This window comes from Theropithecus gelada, chromosome 7b (assembly GCF_003255815.1).
Source record: "Theropithecus gelada isolate Dixy chromosome 7b, Tgel_1.0, whole genome shotgun sequence".
In the NCBI taxonomy this organism is placed as follows: domain Eukaryota; kingdom Metazoa; phylum Chordata; class Mammalia; order Primates; family Cercopithecidae; genus Theropithecus; species Theropithecus gelada.
In genome coordinates this window covers 32,617,712-32,632,053 of record NC_037675.1, presented here as the reverse complement: position 1 = coordinate 32,632,053, position 14,342 = coordinate 32,617,712, and the positions used below count along the sequence as shown (strand labels likewise).

At 37.2% G+C, this 14,342-nt stretch overlaps 1 protein-coding gene across 2 annotated transcripts in view; it reads right to left on the bottom strand.

Annotated features, from left to right (window-relative positions):
- Positions 1 to 12,285, bottom strand: part of NUBPL (nucleotide binding protein like) — a 256,040-nt gene extending 243,755 nt beyond the window's left edge. Inside the window, exons 1-3 of one of the 2 annotated variants that reach the window (XM_025393019.1) lie at positions 12,129 to 12,285; positions 11,499 to 11,646; positions 8,628 to 8,662 (exon numbers count right to left, since the gene is read on the bottom strand). In XM_025393019.1, the coding sequence (XP_025248804.1) occupies positions 8,628 to 8,662; positions 11,499 to 11,646; positions 12,129 to 12,236 (291 nt within the window). In that variant the 5' untranslated portion in view covers positions 12,237 to 12,285. The remainder of the gene's footprint in view (positions 1 to 8,627; positions 8,663 to 11,498; positions 11,647 to 12,128) is intronic. The other variant, XM_025393020.1, reaches the window with a different exon arrangement.
- Positions 12,286 to 14,342: the final 2,057 nt, after the last annotated feature.

Sequence of the window (14,342 nt, the reverse complement as noted above, 5' to 3'; positions counted from 1 at the left end):
CACGGTGTATAAAACTTTAAGTGGCAGAAGCAACAGGAACAGGTAATTGATTTGGGAATGGAAGATAACTGTATGACTCTTTCAGCTATATTCCACTAAAAAACATAGATAGGTAGACAGACTTCCATGAGACAAAGACAGTTACAGGGATGAAGAGTTTGGTTTTACACATGTTGAGTTTGAAATGCTTATAAAGCATTAAAGTAGACATCTACAGTAGAAAACCAGACAGACCAGACTGGTGCCTAAGAGAGATTTGCAGGCTGGTGATGCATTTGGAGTAAAGGCACATGAGTAGTAACCAGAGCAGTAGGAAAAGCTGACATCACTAGGTAGAGTATAAAACAAGAAGAGGGCCAAGTAGAATCATGCAATACAGACATATACCCCATAACAACATTTCAGTCAACAATGGACTGCATATACGACAGTGGTGACATAAGATTATAATGGAGCTAAAAGATACCCATTGCCTAGTGATGGCACAGCCACCATAACATCACAGCACAACACATGATTCACGTGTTTATGGTGATGTTGGTGTAAACAAACCTACTGTGCTGCTACTTGTACAAAAGTGTACAGGAATGCCCTAGGCTTTCATATTCACTCACCACTCACTCACTGACTCACCCAGAACAACTATCAGTCCTGCAAGCTCCAATCATGATAAGTGCCCTATGTAGGGGCACCATTTTTTATCTTTTATACTGCATTTTTACTGTACCTTGTCTTTGTTTAGATACATAAATATTTTCCATTGTGTTACAAATGTCTACAGTATTCAGTACAGTAACATGCTATACAGGTTTATAGCCCAGGACAAATCGGTTATACCATATAGCTTAGGTATATAGTAGGCTATACTATCTCGCTTTGTTTAAGCACACTCTATGCAGCTCATACAAAAATGAAGTCGCCTAATGATGCATTTCTCAGAAGGTACCCCCATCATAAAGCATGACTGTACATCATCTTTTAAGAAGCAGGAAAAGAACAGTGTGTAGGCCACTAAGTCGCAACAAACGCCTCCTTCCCACACCACCTCTCACAAAAAATAAAGCAAAACGAAACTTTACACTTAATATTTCCAAATCTGCCTGTGCAATCATACGTATAGCAAATATTTACCATGTATTTCCTAAGTCATAAGGCATTGTGCTAGCTGCTGAGGGTAGCCAAGAATAAAGACAACCTAGTTCTTAATCATAAGAATCTAGCTAGGCCGGGCGCGGTGGCTCACGCCTGTAATCCCAACACTTTGGGAGGCTGACACGGGCGGATCACGAGGTCAGGAGATCGAGACCATCCTGGCTAACATGGTGAAACCTTGTCTCTACTAAAAATACAAAAAATTAGACAGGTGTGGTGGCAGGCCCCTGTAGTCCCGGCTACTCGGGAGGCTGAGGCAGGAGAAAGGCGTGAACCCAGGAGGCGGAGCTTGCAGTGAGCTGAGATTGCGCCACTGCACTCCAGCCTGGGCGACAGAGCAAGATTCTCTCAAAAAAAAAAAAAAGAATCTAGCTAAAATAGGAGCAATACACCAAGTACGTTAAGAGCACAGGATCTAGGTTGGCATTCGAACCTTAGCTCTGCCACTTGCTTTCTAGGTGACTTGAGGCAAATTACTTAACCTATAGGTGTTTCTGCTTCCTCAGCTACAGTGGCGATCACAATAGTACTTATTCCCACAAGGTTGCTATGAAGAGTAAATGAACTAAGAACCATGTCATGAGGATTAAAATAGTCCATGGAAAGCACATATAACAGTGCTTGACACATAATGAATGCTCCATGAAAGTTAGTTATATTATTTCCTATTATAAAAATTATCAGAGTGGCTGCATGAATGCAATAATAATACAAATCAAAAGTGTTACTAGATTTCAAAAGATGAAGAAAGGGCCAGGCCAGGCGCAGTGGCTCACGCCTGCAATCCCAGCACTTTGGGAGGCTGAGGTGGGAAGATCACCTGAGATCAGAAGTTCGAGACCAGCCTGGCCAACATGATGAAACCCCATCTCTACAAAAAATACAAAAATTAGCTGGGCATGGTGGTATTTGCCTGTAGTCCCAGCTACTTGGGAGGCTGAGGCAGGATAATCACTTGAATTCAGGAGGCGGAGGTTGCAGTGAGCCGAGATCACGCCACTGCACTCTAGCCTGGGTAATAGAGTAAGGAAAAAAAAAAAAGAAAAGACCCTCACTTGGCCAGAATTCAGGGAACACTTCAATGAGCTACCCTTCTGAGCAAGGCTAGCTCATACAGTGCCTTTGTGTGAATTACAAAGCAGCCCACGGGTACACATCTTTTGTTTAGTTTTGTTTTGTTTTTTTGACAGATCATAAACAAGAGAACAAGAGGTACACATCAAGAGGAGGTAGCCTGCATTTCTATCATCACTCAATCCTCTCAACAAGCAACCTTGTACAGGATATAACCAGCACAGCCATATAAGGAAGCCTGAAAGATAGGACACATAAAGCTGGTGAAAGGTAACAAACATTCCAGTAGACAAGCAGAAGAATGACTGCAAGCTATCAAGAATAGTATATCCAGCCTAGACTGACTTTGGCAAGTAACCCAGATTAGCTAGAACATAGAAGCCATTTAGAAGAATAGCTAAAGATAAACCCAGAAAGATAGATTGAAGCCAGATGGCAGAGGATATTGAATATCAGCAAAAGCATCCAGCTATGACTCTGAGCAAGGGAGTAATGTGATTTCAATAGTGAGAGAAGTCTGGCATTATGTACTAGAAGGATTTAAGTAAGTACAGGCAGGTAAAAGGTCACTGCAGTGGGATGCTAGTCTATGAGTTCCTCAAAGGCAGGGATTCTGTGTCTCATTCATTTTTGTATCTTCAGAACTAACACAGTACTTGGGACAGAGTAGGCACTCTATAATTGTTTCAGGCATAAATGAATGAAAGACCAAAAACTAATGTGTGCCCTAATTAAAATAGGAACAGTAGAAATAGAACAATACATACTGGAAAAATTTTGCAGAGATAGAAAAAGGGATATTTGTTTGCTGATGAAATGTGGCAAGGATATTAGGGGAGAATCAATAAAGACTGTAAAACTGATAACTACTACATGGACTGCATTACAGGTTTCTGTGAGAATCAAATATAATTATGTTCATGGAAATGCTCTACTTAAAACAATACTGCTTTACTCTGGAATAAAAGCTACTCATCTTGGGCAGATTTGCTACTATATGTGACACTGAATATATCTCATCATTTTAAAACATTCGTCTTCCTTTTGTCTTCATCAGATTATAAAACCTTTAAGAGCACACTGGTGTCTACTTTGTTATGAAGCAATCTTAATAAAACCTTATTAAATGTTGCTTTAATTAAACTTTCTTACTCACAAAAGAAACTATTAAACCAGTTTCAACTATATACCAAAAAAATATAGACACATACACACAGACATATGCTTATATAAATATACAACATATTTATATATACTAAACACTTTTGTGAATGTAATCTGAGCAGGCTATGAGCTTTCACAGTATATGTTTATTTTTCTTTATATTCCCCCAGTGTCTGGCAATGAGTGTTAGAGGTGCTCAATAAATGTTTGTTGAACTAAAATGAATTCAAATGAACTGACTTAGGAATCTCACAGAGCTTATCAATGGTTTCTGATGGTCTTTAAGTTTCCCTCTCCCAGTCTCAGTGCTCTTCCTACTGTGCATCAAATTTATGCCGTAAAAGAATGAGATCCATAATAAGGATGTTTTTAAGAAAGAGAAAAAAGAAAAATCAAAAAATAAGGCTGTCAATATATACAATCAGTTGGTACCATTAAATGTCTAACAACTGGCTTGGGGTAGTGGGCATGATTTTCAGTGTTTGCCAAGTTCCATGGTTTAAATATTCCCATCATTGGCCTATTTCAAGCTAACAACATGAGTTGGTTTGCAAAATTCACCGAAAATTTAACAATCGGCTCTCACAAGCCAGTATGCACTGGCTCAGGCACACTATTGGTTGCAATATTTATATGCATAGTACACATGATCCCCAGATTTTGCTCTGCAATACTACCCATCCACATCCTCAAAGGAAAGTACAAAAGGCAAGGAAAAGGCAGGAAAAATCTACACCCTATTCCTATAATGCTTTTAAAACCTCACTGCAGGCCAGGCGCGGTGGCTCACGCCTGTAACTCCAACACTTTGGGAGGCAGAAGTGGGCAGATTGCTTGAGGTCAGGAGTCTGAGACCAGCCTGACCAACATGGTGAAACCCCGTCTCTACTAAAAATACAAAAATTAGCTGGATATTGTGGGGGGCACCCGTAATCCCACCTGCTCAGGAGGCTGAGGTGTGAGAATCACTTGAACCCGGGAGGCAGAGGTTGCAGTGAGCTGAGATCACACCACTGCACTCCAGCCTGGGCAACACAGTGAGAGCCTATCTCAAAAAAAAAAAAAAAAAAAAAACCTCAATCCACGAGGTAGTCTTCTTTAGAACTGGGCATACGGTCCAGCCCAGAAACTCATTTAGCCTAGACCAGTGACATTCAAACTTTTCTGATCATGTACCCCAATCAGTTTTTTAAAAGGTATTTGGGCATACATCCTCAAAATGTTAATATATTTGTTTATACATTATATTAGAGCTACTATACTAATACCATATATAAGGTATATACACACAAAAATTAAGATAAAAATTAATTCAAATAGAAAAGAAAAATGTTCTGTCTACATCCCAATGGACTGTCTTGCCAATCTCCCTGGGGCTTACACAATCCACTTCAGATATTACTAAGTACAACATGAAAAGTAAAATGAATACTTCCTGGACCTGTTTCCCCTAGGCCTACAACCTTAACTTATAAGATCTTGTCACTCCATGAAACATCTTGCTTTTATTATTATTTTCACATCATTCTAGTATATCAACTTTGGAAACAAAAGACATCATTCTATTTATAGCATTCTGTTTTTAGTAGTGGCATTTCAATTTACAAAATATAGTAATTCTCAATCACTATAAATGTCAAATCCTAGAAAACGTACCATTCCTAAGTGTGATGTTAATATCATCCTCGAACAGTTGTTGGCCAAAGATTCATTTGATGAATCCAATTTTTCTAAAATAGACAATTCTGATGATTCAGACAATTCTAATGTTAGTTCTGTTTAGAAATAACTCCAAGAAGAGTTTTTCTGTTTTATTTTCACATTGAAAATCAGTCAGATTTGGTTCAGCCTCAAAGAGCATGTTTATGTAAAGATAAATGAGTGCTGGCAGCGAGCTGTACTTTTTTTCTCTAAACAGGAAATGAGTTAACTGTTTTTTTTCATCCTTTGATCCCTTATTACATAGTTACTTCACATTGTCTATAAGACTCAAAGCTTTGGCTGCAATGATAACCAAATTAAAAGAGGTCCACCCCTACAAATGTATCTACCTTCCTACCCATTGAATTTTCCCTGTTTCCTTCCTTAAGGAAGACAGGGTCCTTTTTCTAGGGTAACTAAGTGCCGTCATCAAAATTACTAGGGAAAAAAACATATTTCTGGCTCTTATCTCAATAAGATTGCCTAAACATATATGTTTATCTCCCTTCTCTTCCAAATTCCATTGAAATGACAAGGAAACAAAATGGTCTAAAACTAAATAAAACCATAACTACACTAGAAAACAAAAGAGGGTGACATTAGCAGATTAGAAGTTAAAAATTCTAGATCCATGGTTCTTAAACTTTGGCATGCATCAAAATCGCCTAGAGGGATAGTTAAAACACAGATTGCAGATCTCTATCCCCACGGTTTCTGATTCAGTAAGTCTAGGGTGGGGCTCGAGATTTTATATGTCTAACAAGTTCCCAGGTAAAGCTGATCCTGCTGGTCAACAGCCACATTAGAAGAACCATCCTAAGTAAGTAGAGGTCACTAAGAAAAACACTTTTTATTAATTCCAATTAGCATCCTCAGAGAGATTCAAGAGAATGGCACAACCTTTTTTTTTCTTTTTTTAGGAACAGTAAGTGGAAAATAAGAAATAGTTCTGGAAAATTGGAAAAAAATATAATTTCCAAATGAAAAACAAAATCAGAAGAACCTAATAACAACTAAAGTCCAATACAGCAGTGTGAAAAATACTCAAGACATCTTTCAAAACACAGAGCAAAAGACAAAGAGATCAAAATATGACAGAAAAATTAACAAGCATAAAGGTCAGTAGCTACCTAATAGGTTTCTGGAGACAGAACAAACACATCACAAAACATAATCGATGAGCAGAAGAAATTTTTCCTATGCTGAAAAATACTCAAAGCTTGATACTGCAGGGCCAAATGCCACGCAGGTTAAGCCAATAACTAGACGCATGTTTGTGGCACTTTTAAACGTAAAAGACATAAAGAAAACCTTAAAATCTTTGAGAGAAAAAACACTCGTTATTACAAAGGAGTATGAATCAGACTAGCATCAGACATCTCATTAGCATCCTAGAAGAAAATGGAATGTTGTTTTCAAAGTTCAGAGAGAAAATTATTTTGAACCTGGAATTCTATAGTTAACTAGAATCTAGTTAAACTATCAAATAACGAAGATAAAGACACCTTTGGAAATTAAAGAAACAAGCAAATTTAGTTCCTATATGTATTAGTTTCCTACTTCTATAAAATACTATCACAGAAGTCCAAATAGATCTCAAGGAGCTAAAATTAAGGTGTTGGCAGAATTACATACCTTCTGGAAGCTTTAAGGAAAAATCAATTTCTTTGTCTTTTCTGGCTTCTAGAAGCTGGCTACATTCCTTGATTAGTGGTCCCCTTCTATCTTCAAGGCCAGCAACGGTGGATTGAATCCTTCTTTTATCAAGTCTGACCTACCTCCACCTTTCATTTGTAAGGATCTTTAAGTGGAGCTAGCCAGATAATCCAGGATAATCTTCCCATCTCAAGATCTTTAATTTTGCTGGTGTGACTAACACCAGCAAAGTTCCTTTTGGCAGGAAAACTGACATATTTACAGGTTCCAGGAATTAGGATGTGGACATTTTTGGCAGGCCATTGTTCTGCCTACCAAACTATATAAGGACTCAAGGACGTCCTTCAGAAAAACAAAAAAAGAATTCAAGAAAGAGGACAAGATGGGATACATGAAAGTAGGTCCCCCATAAAAGGAAGCAAGTTGAAAAAAACTTTTTTAAGGAAAAATTTGATCTTGACATTGGAATCTTCTCTTTCTAGAAGCACAACTTTAGAGAAACGTAATTACATTTTCTTCCCTAAAAGTCCTTTTATGCTACCTATTTCTATGGTGAGTAAAATTTACATAACCAAAATATTATAAATCTTGTCTATTAGTTTCCAATTTTCAGAAATAAACAGCCAAGCATCAGAAGACATGGATAACTATGTCTAGTTCCAGCGTCTGGCAGATTCTGGACTCCATATATTGGTATCATACTTACAGAGGTACCACACATTATTTTTTCATATGTGCTATTTATTAGGAACTGAAGTTACATAGTAAGGGTAGAAAATAAGTTAGTAATATAGCCACAGTTAAACATATTAAATGATTCTTGCCTGTATTCTATAAAATAGGTATGGATTCTTGCCTGTATTCTATAAAATAGGAAGGAGAAATTAAAATCAATTCTGAAATACGTGTGTGCCTTTTCATTAAGTAGCTGATAATTTATGGAGTTGCAAATAAGTTCAATGTTAATTTTTATTTTTTTAATATTTAAAAAGATAACATCTAACAATAATGAGACTATGAAAAATGGATACTCCCATAGACTATAGCTGAATTGTTTTTTTCTTCTGACAAGGGAAAGAATGGAACTGAAATTTTTTACAAGCAAACTTTTAGGAGTAGAATTTAAAGTGGGAATATCTTTTGACCTAGTAGTTTTACTCCTAGGAGTCTATCCTACAAAAATGTCATCACTTAGTATATAAGAATACTATATAAGAACTCCACCATAGCATCATTTAGAGTAGGGAAAAAATGGGAACCAACCTAAATATTTCATCAAATGAGAACTGGTTAAATATATTACCATTGACCATTAATCCAGCAGCCATTAAGAATGAGGCACATCATGGAAAGATGTATGCACACACACATATATGTACACTTTTTTAGATTTTTATATGGAGAAAGGAAGAGCTGAAAGGAGATACATAAAACTATAACCTAAGTTAATTCTCTGGAACTGAAAGGAACGCATAAACTTTCAGTTTTACATTACACATGTATTCCATTTGAATAGTTTTGACGGATATGCACTACTTTTAGAATATCTTTACCCTTAAAAAAACTTAATTCCTAACACTTAAAAACTGAACCCAGAATAATGCTTCTGTAAATCATAAAGGCAAAATTGGTTTAGGATATAAAGAACATCAAAGCCTCTTGTGGGATATATAACAAACAATATATGGTCAACACTTAAATACATTATTATTATTAAATGTAACCAGTAGTGATGGCAGCATTGAGCTCCTTAAAGATATGCAACTCACTACAACTACACTATAGCTTCTGACAAGAGTAAATAGAAAACACCAATATGCTCTTTATCATTGCCTTAAAAACATTTTAATAAATTAATATTTCTATTAATAAACACCTACCGAATCATTCGCTGCTAGTGCAAGTGCAAGATTCACTGTAAGAAACAAAAATAGTCATTGAATTTAGTAACTTTCTTTCTATTAAAATTCATTTTATCTTTTAATATTTTCATGTAATTTTTAATAATTTCATGTAATTTTAATATTTTCATGTAATAACCTAAGCATATAAATTTTTAACATATATCCCTTAATTGTAAAGAGCAAGCACATGGAGGAACACACAAAGTAAAAAGAAAAATAAAAAAGTAATTTTCCAATAAATGCAATAATAAATGCATGCCCCAAAACTAACATTTTTAAAAATCCATTTCTGTTACAATTTTGTTCAAATAATCCACTTAGTTTTTTTAAATCATGTTAACAGAATATATAATTCAATTATTTTCAAAAGCATATTTTATAGAAAAATTATCCTTTTATTTTTAAAAATGTACACAATCTCATTGCTTTACATTTATGATTACTATACTCTGTCCCCCAGGTTGGAGTTGGGACCACAGGTGCACACCACCACACCCAGCTAATTTTTTTTTTTGTACAGACAGGGTCTTGCCATGTTGCCCAGGCTGGTCTCGAACTCCCCAGCTCAAGCAATCCTCCCACCTCAGCCTCCCAAAGTGCTGGCATTACAAGCATAAGCCACCGCATCCTGCCCCTACTGCCTTTTAAAAATAAATGCTGGTATTACAGGAGTTCCAACTATCTAATTCATAAATACTCATGTATATGAAAGGTTGGACTACTGTGCACAGAGGGAAGGGAAAAGTGTAAAACGTAAGAGAGTAAAATGTGTTCCCAAACTGCTTATGCCAATGAATCCCAGATGAATCCCATAAAGAAAGAAAGCAGTAGTCCCAAAACCAGCTTTAGCCCAGCAATAGGAATATGCTACATCTGAGAAGAGAATTCCAAAAGTAACACAATTCAAAAACTGATCAACAAATAGGCCCTCATAATGTGAATCACATTTCCCTACAGAACAACAGTATAAACTATGTCAGGGTTATTTTCTTCAAACTAGTTAAGAGCATAAGTTTTTAAGGCAGACCTGGTTCAAATCCCAGCTCTGCCACCTTCTATTGTGTACTATTGAGTAGGTTATTTTACCCATAAGTCTGTTTTCTCTTCTATAAAATGAAAACCATGCCTACTTCATAACTGTGATCCGGATTAAATGAAATATTGCACGTAAAATACTTAGCCTAGGGTACAGACTTGATAAATTCACTTTTATAAGTTATAAAATTCTGAATTTCAGGTACAAGATAGGTTACACATAATCCAACTTTAAGGCAGAAACTTTCAGAGGCTAATTCATTTTAGAGTTAGGTTCTTCCTACATTTAAACAACAGAATCACTGAGCATATTTGTATTAGTCAAATGTCATCATTCTAATCTGAAACAGCTCTAGCATGTATATTCAAATGGGAAGTATTTTAAAGTAGTTTGAGGCAGGAATAAATACATATAAGTATAAGAAATATATTAATAATACCAATAGAGTTACATAAAAATAATCTATTTTTAAGATTTAGATATGTTCACTGAGCTGTTATGAAAAAGTATGGGCCAGCTGTTCGGGACAGATGGTATAATGTTAACAGAAAAAAGTGAGAAAGGGACATTTACTGAAGCACCCACTAAGTGTTACATGTACACTTTCTCATACATTTTCCTGTTTAAATGCTTTCACATTTCATGGCAACAGATCATCTTCCAACTAAAAATAATAAACAATCTTAAACAAGTGCCAGCCTACAGACCCAACAAATTACAAAACCCAAAGAACTTATGGCTACAGTCATGAAAACACCTTCCATCCTTATCCAGTTCAAGTAATCACAGAGCATGTAAAAGGATTCAAGCCACTGAAAACTGTAAAGTGTACTCCAAATTTTCAAGAAACTGGAATACGTAGGTTCTAGAACCAAAAACTAAGAGCTTCTAAATTTTAAAAGCAACTAGATCAACTGTAAACCTTTAGGAAAGAAAGGAAAAATGTGCAGGATAGCGCATGAATTCATTAAGAACAGATTATTAATCTTTTTTTAACAATATGGTGTCTATCAAATAGTAATGGATTAGGAATCTACCACAAATACAACATTTGGTAAATCTTAACTTTTTCAAAACATCTGACAAATTCTTCCACAATTCCCTTCTGATAAAAATGGGGAAAAAATGAGCTAATAGGCCGGGCGAGGTGGTTCACACCTGTAATCCCAGCACTTTGGGAGGCTGACACGGGCGGATCACGAGGTCAGGAGATCGAGACCATCCTGGGTAACACGGTGAAACTCTGTCTCTACTAAAAACACAAAAAAATTAGCCGGGCATGGTGGCGGGCGCCTGTAGTCCCAGCTACTTGGGAGGCTGAGGCAGGAGAATGGAGTGAACCCGGGAGGCGGAGCTTGCAGCGAGCAGAGATTGCGCCACTGCACTCCAGCCTGGGTGACAGAGGGAGACTCCATCTAAAAAAAAAAAAAAAAAAAGTTACTAGATGTTTTAAAAATAACAGCAACCAATTATTGAACACTAGTAAACATTAAGTGGTTAGCTTGTGCAATTTGAATAACCATCTTATGAAAGAAGTTATCATCTCCATTTTACAGTTAAGTGAACTGAAGATTTGCTGCACAATCTGGCAACTTTTTCCTGAGTTAAGGGGTAGGAGACCCAGCTAGTACCTAGTTTTGTCCAACCCCAAAATCTAAGCGTCTACCCGCTACCAACTCCTGAAACTAAGGAATCAGATGTTAGGAACTTCACAAATACATTTTTAAAACACAAAACTATAATTTTAATAGTGTGCACCTACCAGTTGGCATAAGTTCTGAATCAGGAATAGAATTAATATCCTGTAATACCTGCTGTAGTAGATTTTCCGACTCCACCCTTTCCAGAAGCCACAACTATAACTTGTTTAACACCTTCTATTGGTTTCTGCTTTGGAAGTCCTCGGGACATGATTTGTGTTCTTCTTTGTTTTAGGGTCTCACTCTCGGCGCCAGATAACTTTAAAAAATAATAATAATAATAAGCCGTTTTAAATAAGCCATCTCCATCATCACATTGTAAAAGTAAAAACAATCTGGGGTTTGCAATTAAGAGGGCTTTCTTTTCTAATTCTGCTCATCTCCACTTTGGAGACATTTACCTACTTCTACTGATAACAATTGTAAAGACATATGGCTTAAATTGAAATTTTTCTACAAGGATACGCTGAACGTTTAAAAATGCAAAAACGCTGCCTCTTTACGGAGATAAGGCTTCCACGTGTTTTGCTTTTATTTTATCTATTTGCTTAAATAACCCAAAACCAAGAAAGCAATGTAGAATACCACATCTACGTTGTGTTTCAAGTCCCGCCACGCCTCAGCCTGGGTCTGCCTGAAAAGTAGGCACGTCCAGCACATTGGGGGTCTCAGGAACTGAGGCAGCCCTGCAGCCCAGCATCTCTGTCAGCCCGCTTCCCCCTGCCCTGCAGCACCACGGACCTGGCGCCGACAAACCATCGCTGGGCTTCCCCCAAGCGGGGCAGTGGCCCCGCCACCAGCCCGGAGCGACACCCCACCAAAAAGCAGCAGACGCCGCCAAATCCCCATGACTCGGAACGGGGCTGTGAGCCCTGCCCGGAAACTGTCCCGGGTGGCGCGGGGTGATGACGTCACGTAGCAACGCTCGGCTTTCTCTTCCTAGCAACCGGTCTTGGTTTGTTCGCTCAAGAACCCAATCTGCATCATCTTGTTTATAGCCAGCTACAAATATTTTGCAGCGTTTTACTAAACGTTTGTGAAGTGCTGTCATATACAACATCTTGTATGATCCTTACAGAAGTCCCGAGGTAGGCAGAAGACTTGCTAGTATACTCTTTATGGACAAGAAAACGGAGAAAGTTTAAAGAGACTTGACCCAGCTTAACAAAAGTAGGAAATGGGGGAACTTGAAAATGACTCCAGGATTTCTTATTAAGCAGTATATGGTCATTTAAATACTACCACTGTTAAGGATTTTATCTTTTTATTTTATTTTTTCCTGTGTGATCTACAGTGAGAGTCTGTTTTGCGTTGGTATTCACGGCTTGTGTTGCTGACAGTTCCCTGAAAGAGAGGGCAGGTTGCTTTACTAGACTTGAAAAAGTTTACCTAAATCAGAAAACAAATCTGATGAAGCAAGTTTTGCTCAAGAAGGAACTTGAGTAAGGAAGTGGAATTTATCTTGGTGGAAGAAAGCAAGTAACCCTACATACAATGCAGTTGAGAGAGAAAGCTCAAAAGGTGATGCCCAGACCTAGGAAAACGATCCTTTGAGGTAAGGGACGGTTTACATTCACATATTCTTCCTAATACTCTCTAGGGTTGATTTTTATTTCTTTCATTTGCTTCTTAGATACGAGATCATTCAGCTTATTTTGCTCTAATCTGATCTTTAATTTCCTTATCTTTAATACAGGCATAATGTAGCAACCAGAAAGAACGACTGTGAGGATTAAATGAGATTTACCAGCAAAGTACATTCTATTTAGTAAGCTCTGAAAAGACATTCAGTTCCTTGCTGTTGTCTCCTTCAGTCCATCCCGCAACATTATTGTTTCAGTCAGCTTTCTTTATCCTAGAATTTTTGCTTATTTTTATATCACTTTCTAATTATATTATTTTATGATATGTTTTCTCAAATATTAATTTTTATAAACTGAAGGCCAAAAGCATAGAGATAAGGGGAATAGCTGTCAGAATAATCTATTCACTAAACAAGAAATGATGAATATCTATTTCTTTCCAGATAGCTTTGCAAGTTCTTCCAGACTTAAGACTCATTTATTTAACAAATATTCGTTAAGCAATTACTATGTACCAAGTACTACAATAGATTTAAAGTATTCAGCATGGAGACAGACATAATTCCTCCGCTAAAGGACTTTACAATCCAGTGCAAAAGACAGAATAAGTTAACAAAAAAAAAATTGCAGTATAGTATGATAAGTACAGGAGAAAAGCATTGAGTGATACAGGAGAAAGGACAAAGTGATACAAAGACAGGGCACTCAATTCAATCAGGGGAAGCTTCTAAATAAGGTAACATCTAAGCTGAATCCTGAATGTGAATAATGTGTAGAAGTTAGCTGGGAGAATGGCAAGGAGATTGTTGTAAAGAGGTTAGAAATGGACTGCTAAGGCTAGGCATGGTGGCTTATGCCTGTAATTCCAACACTGGGAGGCCGAAGCAAGAGGATTGCTTGAGCCCAGGAGTTCAAGGATGTGATGCAGTGAAGTATGATTGCACCACTGCACTCCAGTGTGGGCAGCAGAGTGGCACCTTGTCAGAAGAAGAAGAAAGAAGGAAGGAGGAAGGAGGAGGAGGAAATAAAAAGGAGAAGAAAGAAGGAAGAAGAAAGAAGAAGAGAGTAGGAGGAAGAAAGAAGAAAGAAGAAAGAAGAAAGAATACAAGAGGAGTAGAAAATGCATTTCTTTTCTGAACTGTTAAGAACTGTAAATGATCTGTGCAACTTAGGACAGAGTGACTGAAAGAGATGAGGATGGAGTGAAGGTTGGTTAGATGGAGGTTGCCTAAATCAAGAAAGGCTGTATATCTTGTAGAAATTTGGACTTTATCCTAAGGGAACTATAGAAGCTTTTTTTTTTTTTTTTTTTTTTTTGGAGACAGAGTCTTGCTTTGTCGCTCAGGCTGGAGTGCAGTGGTGTGATCTTGGT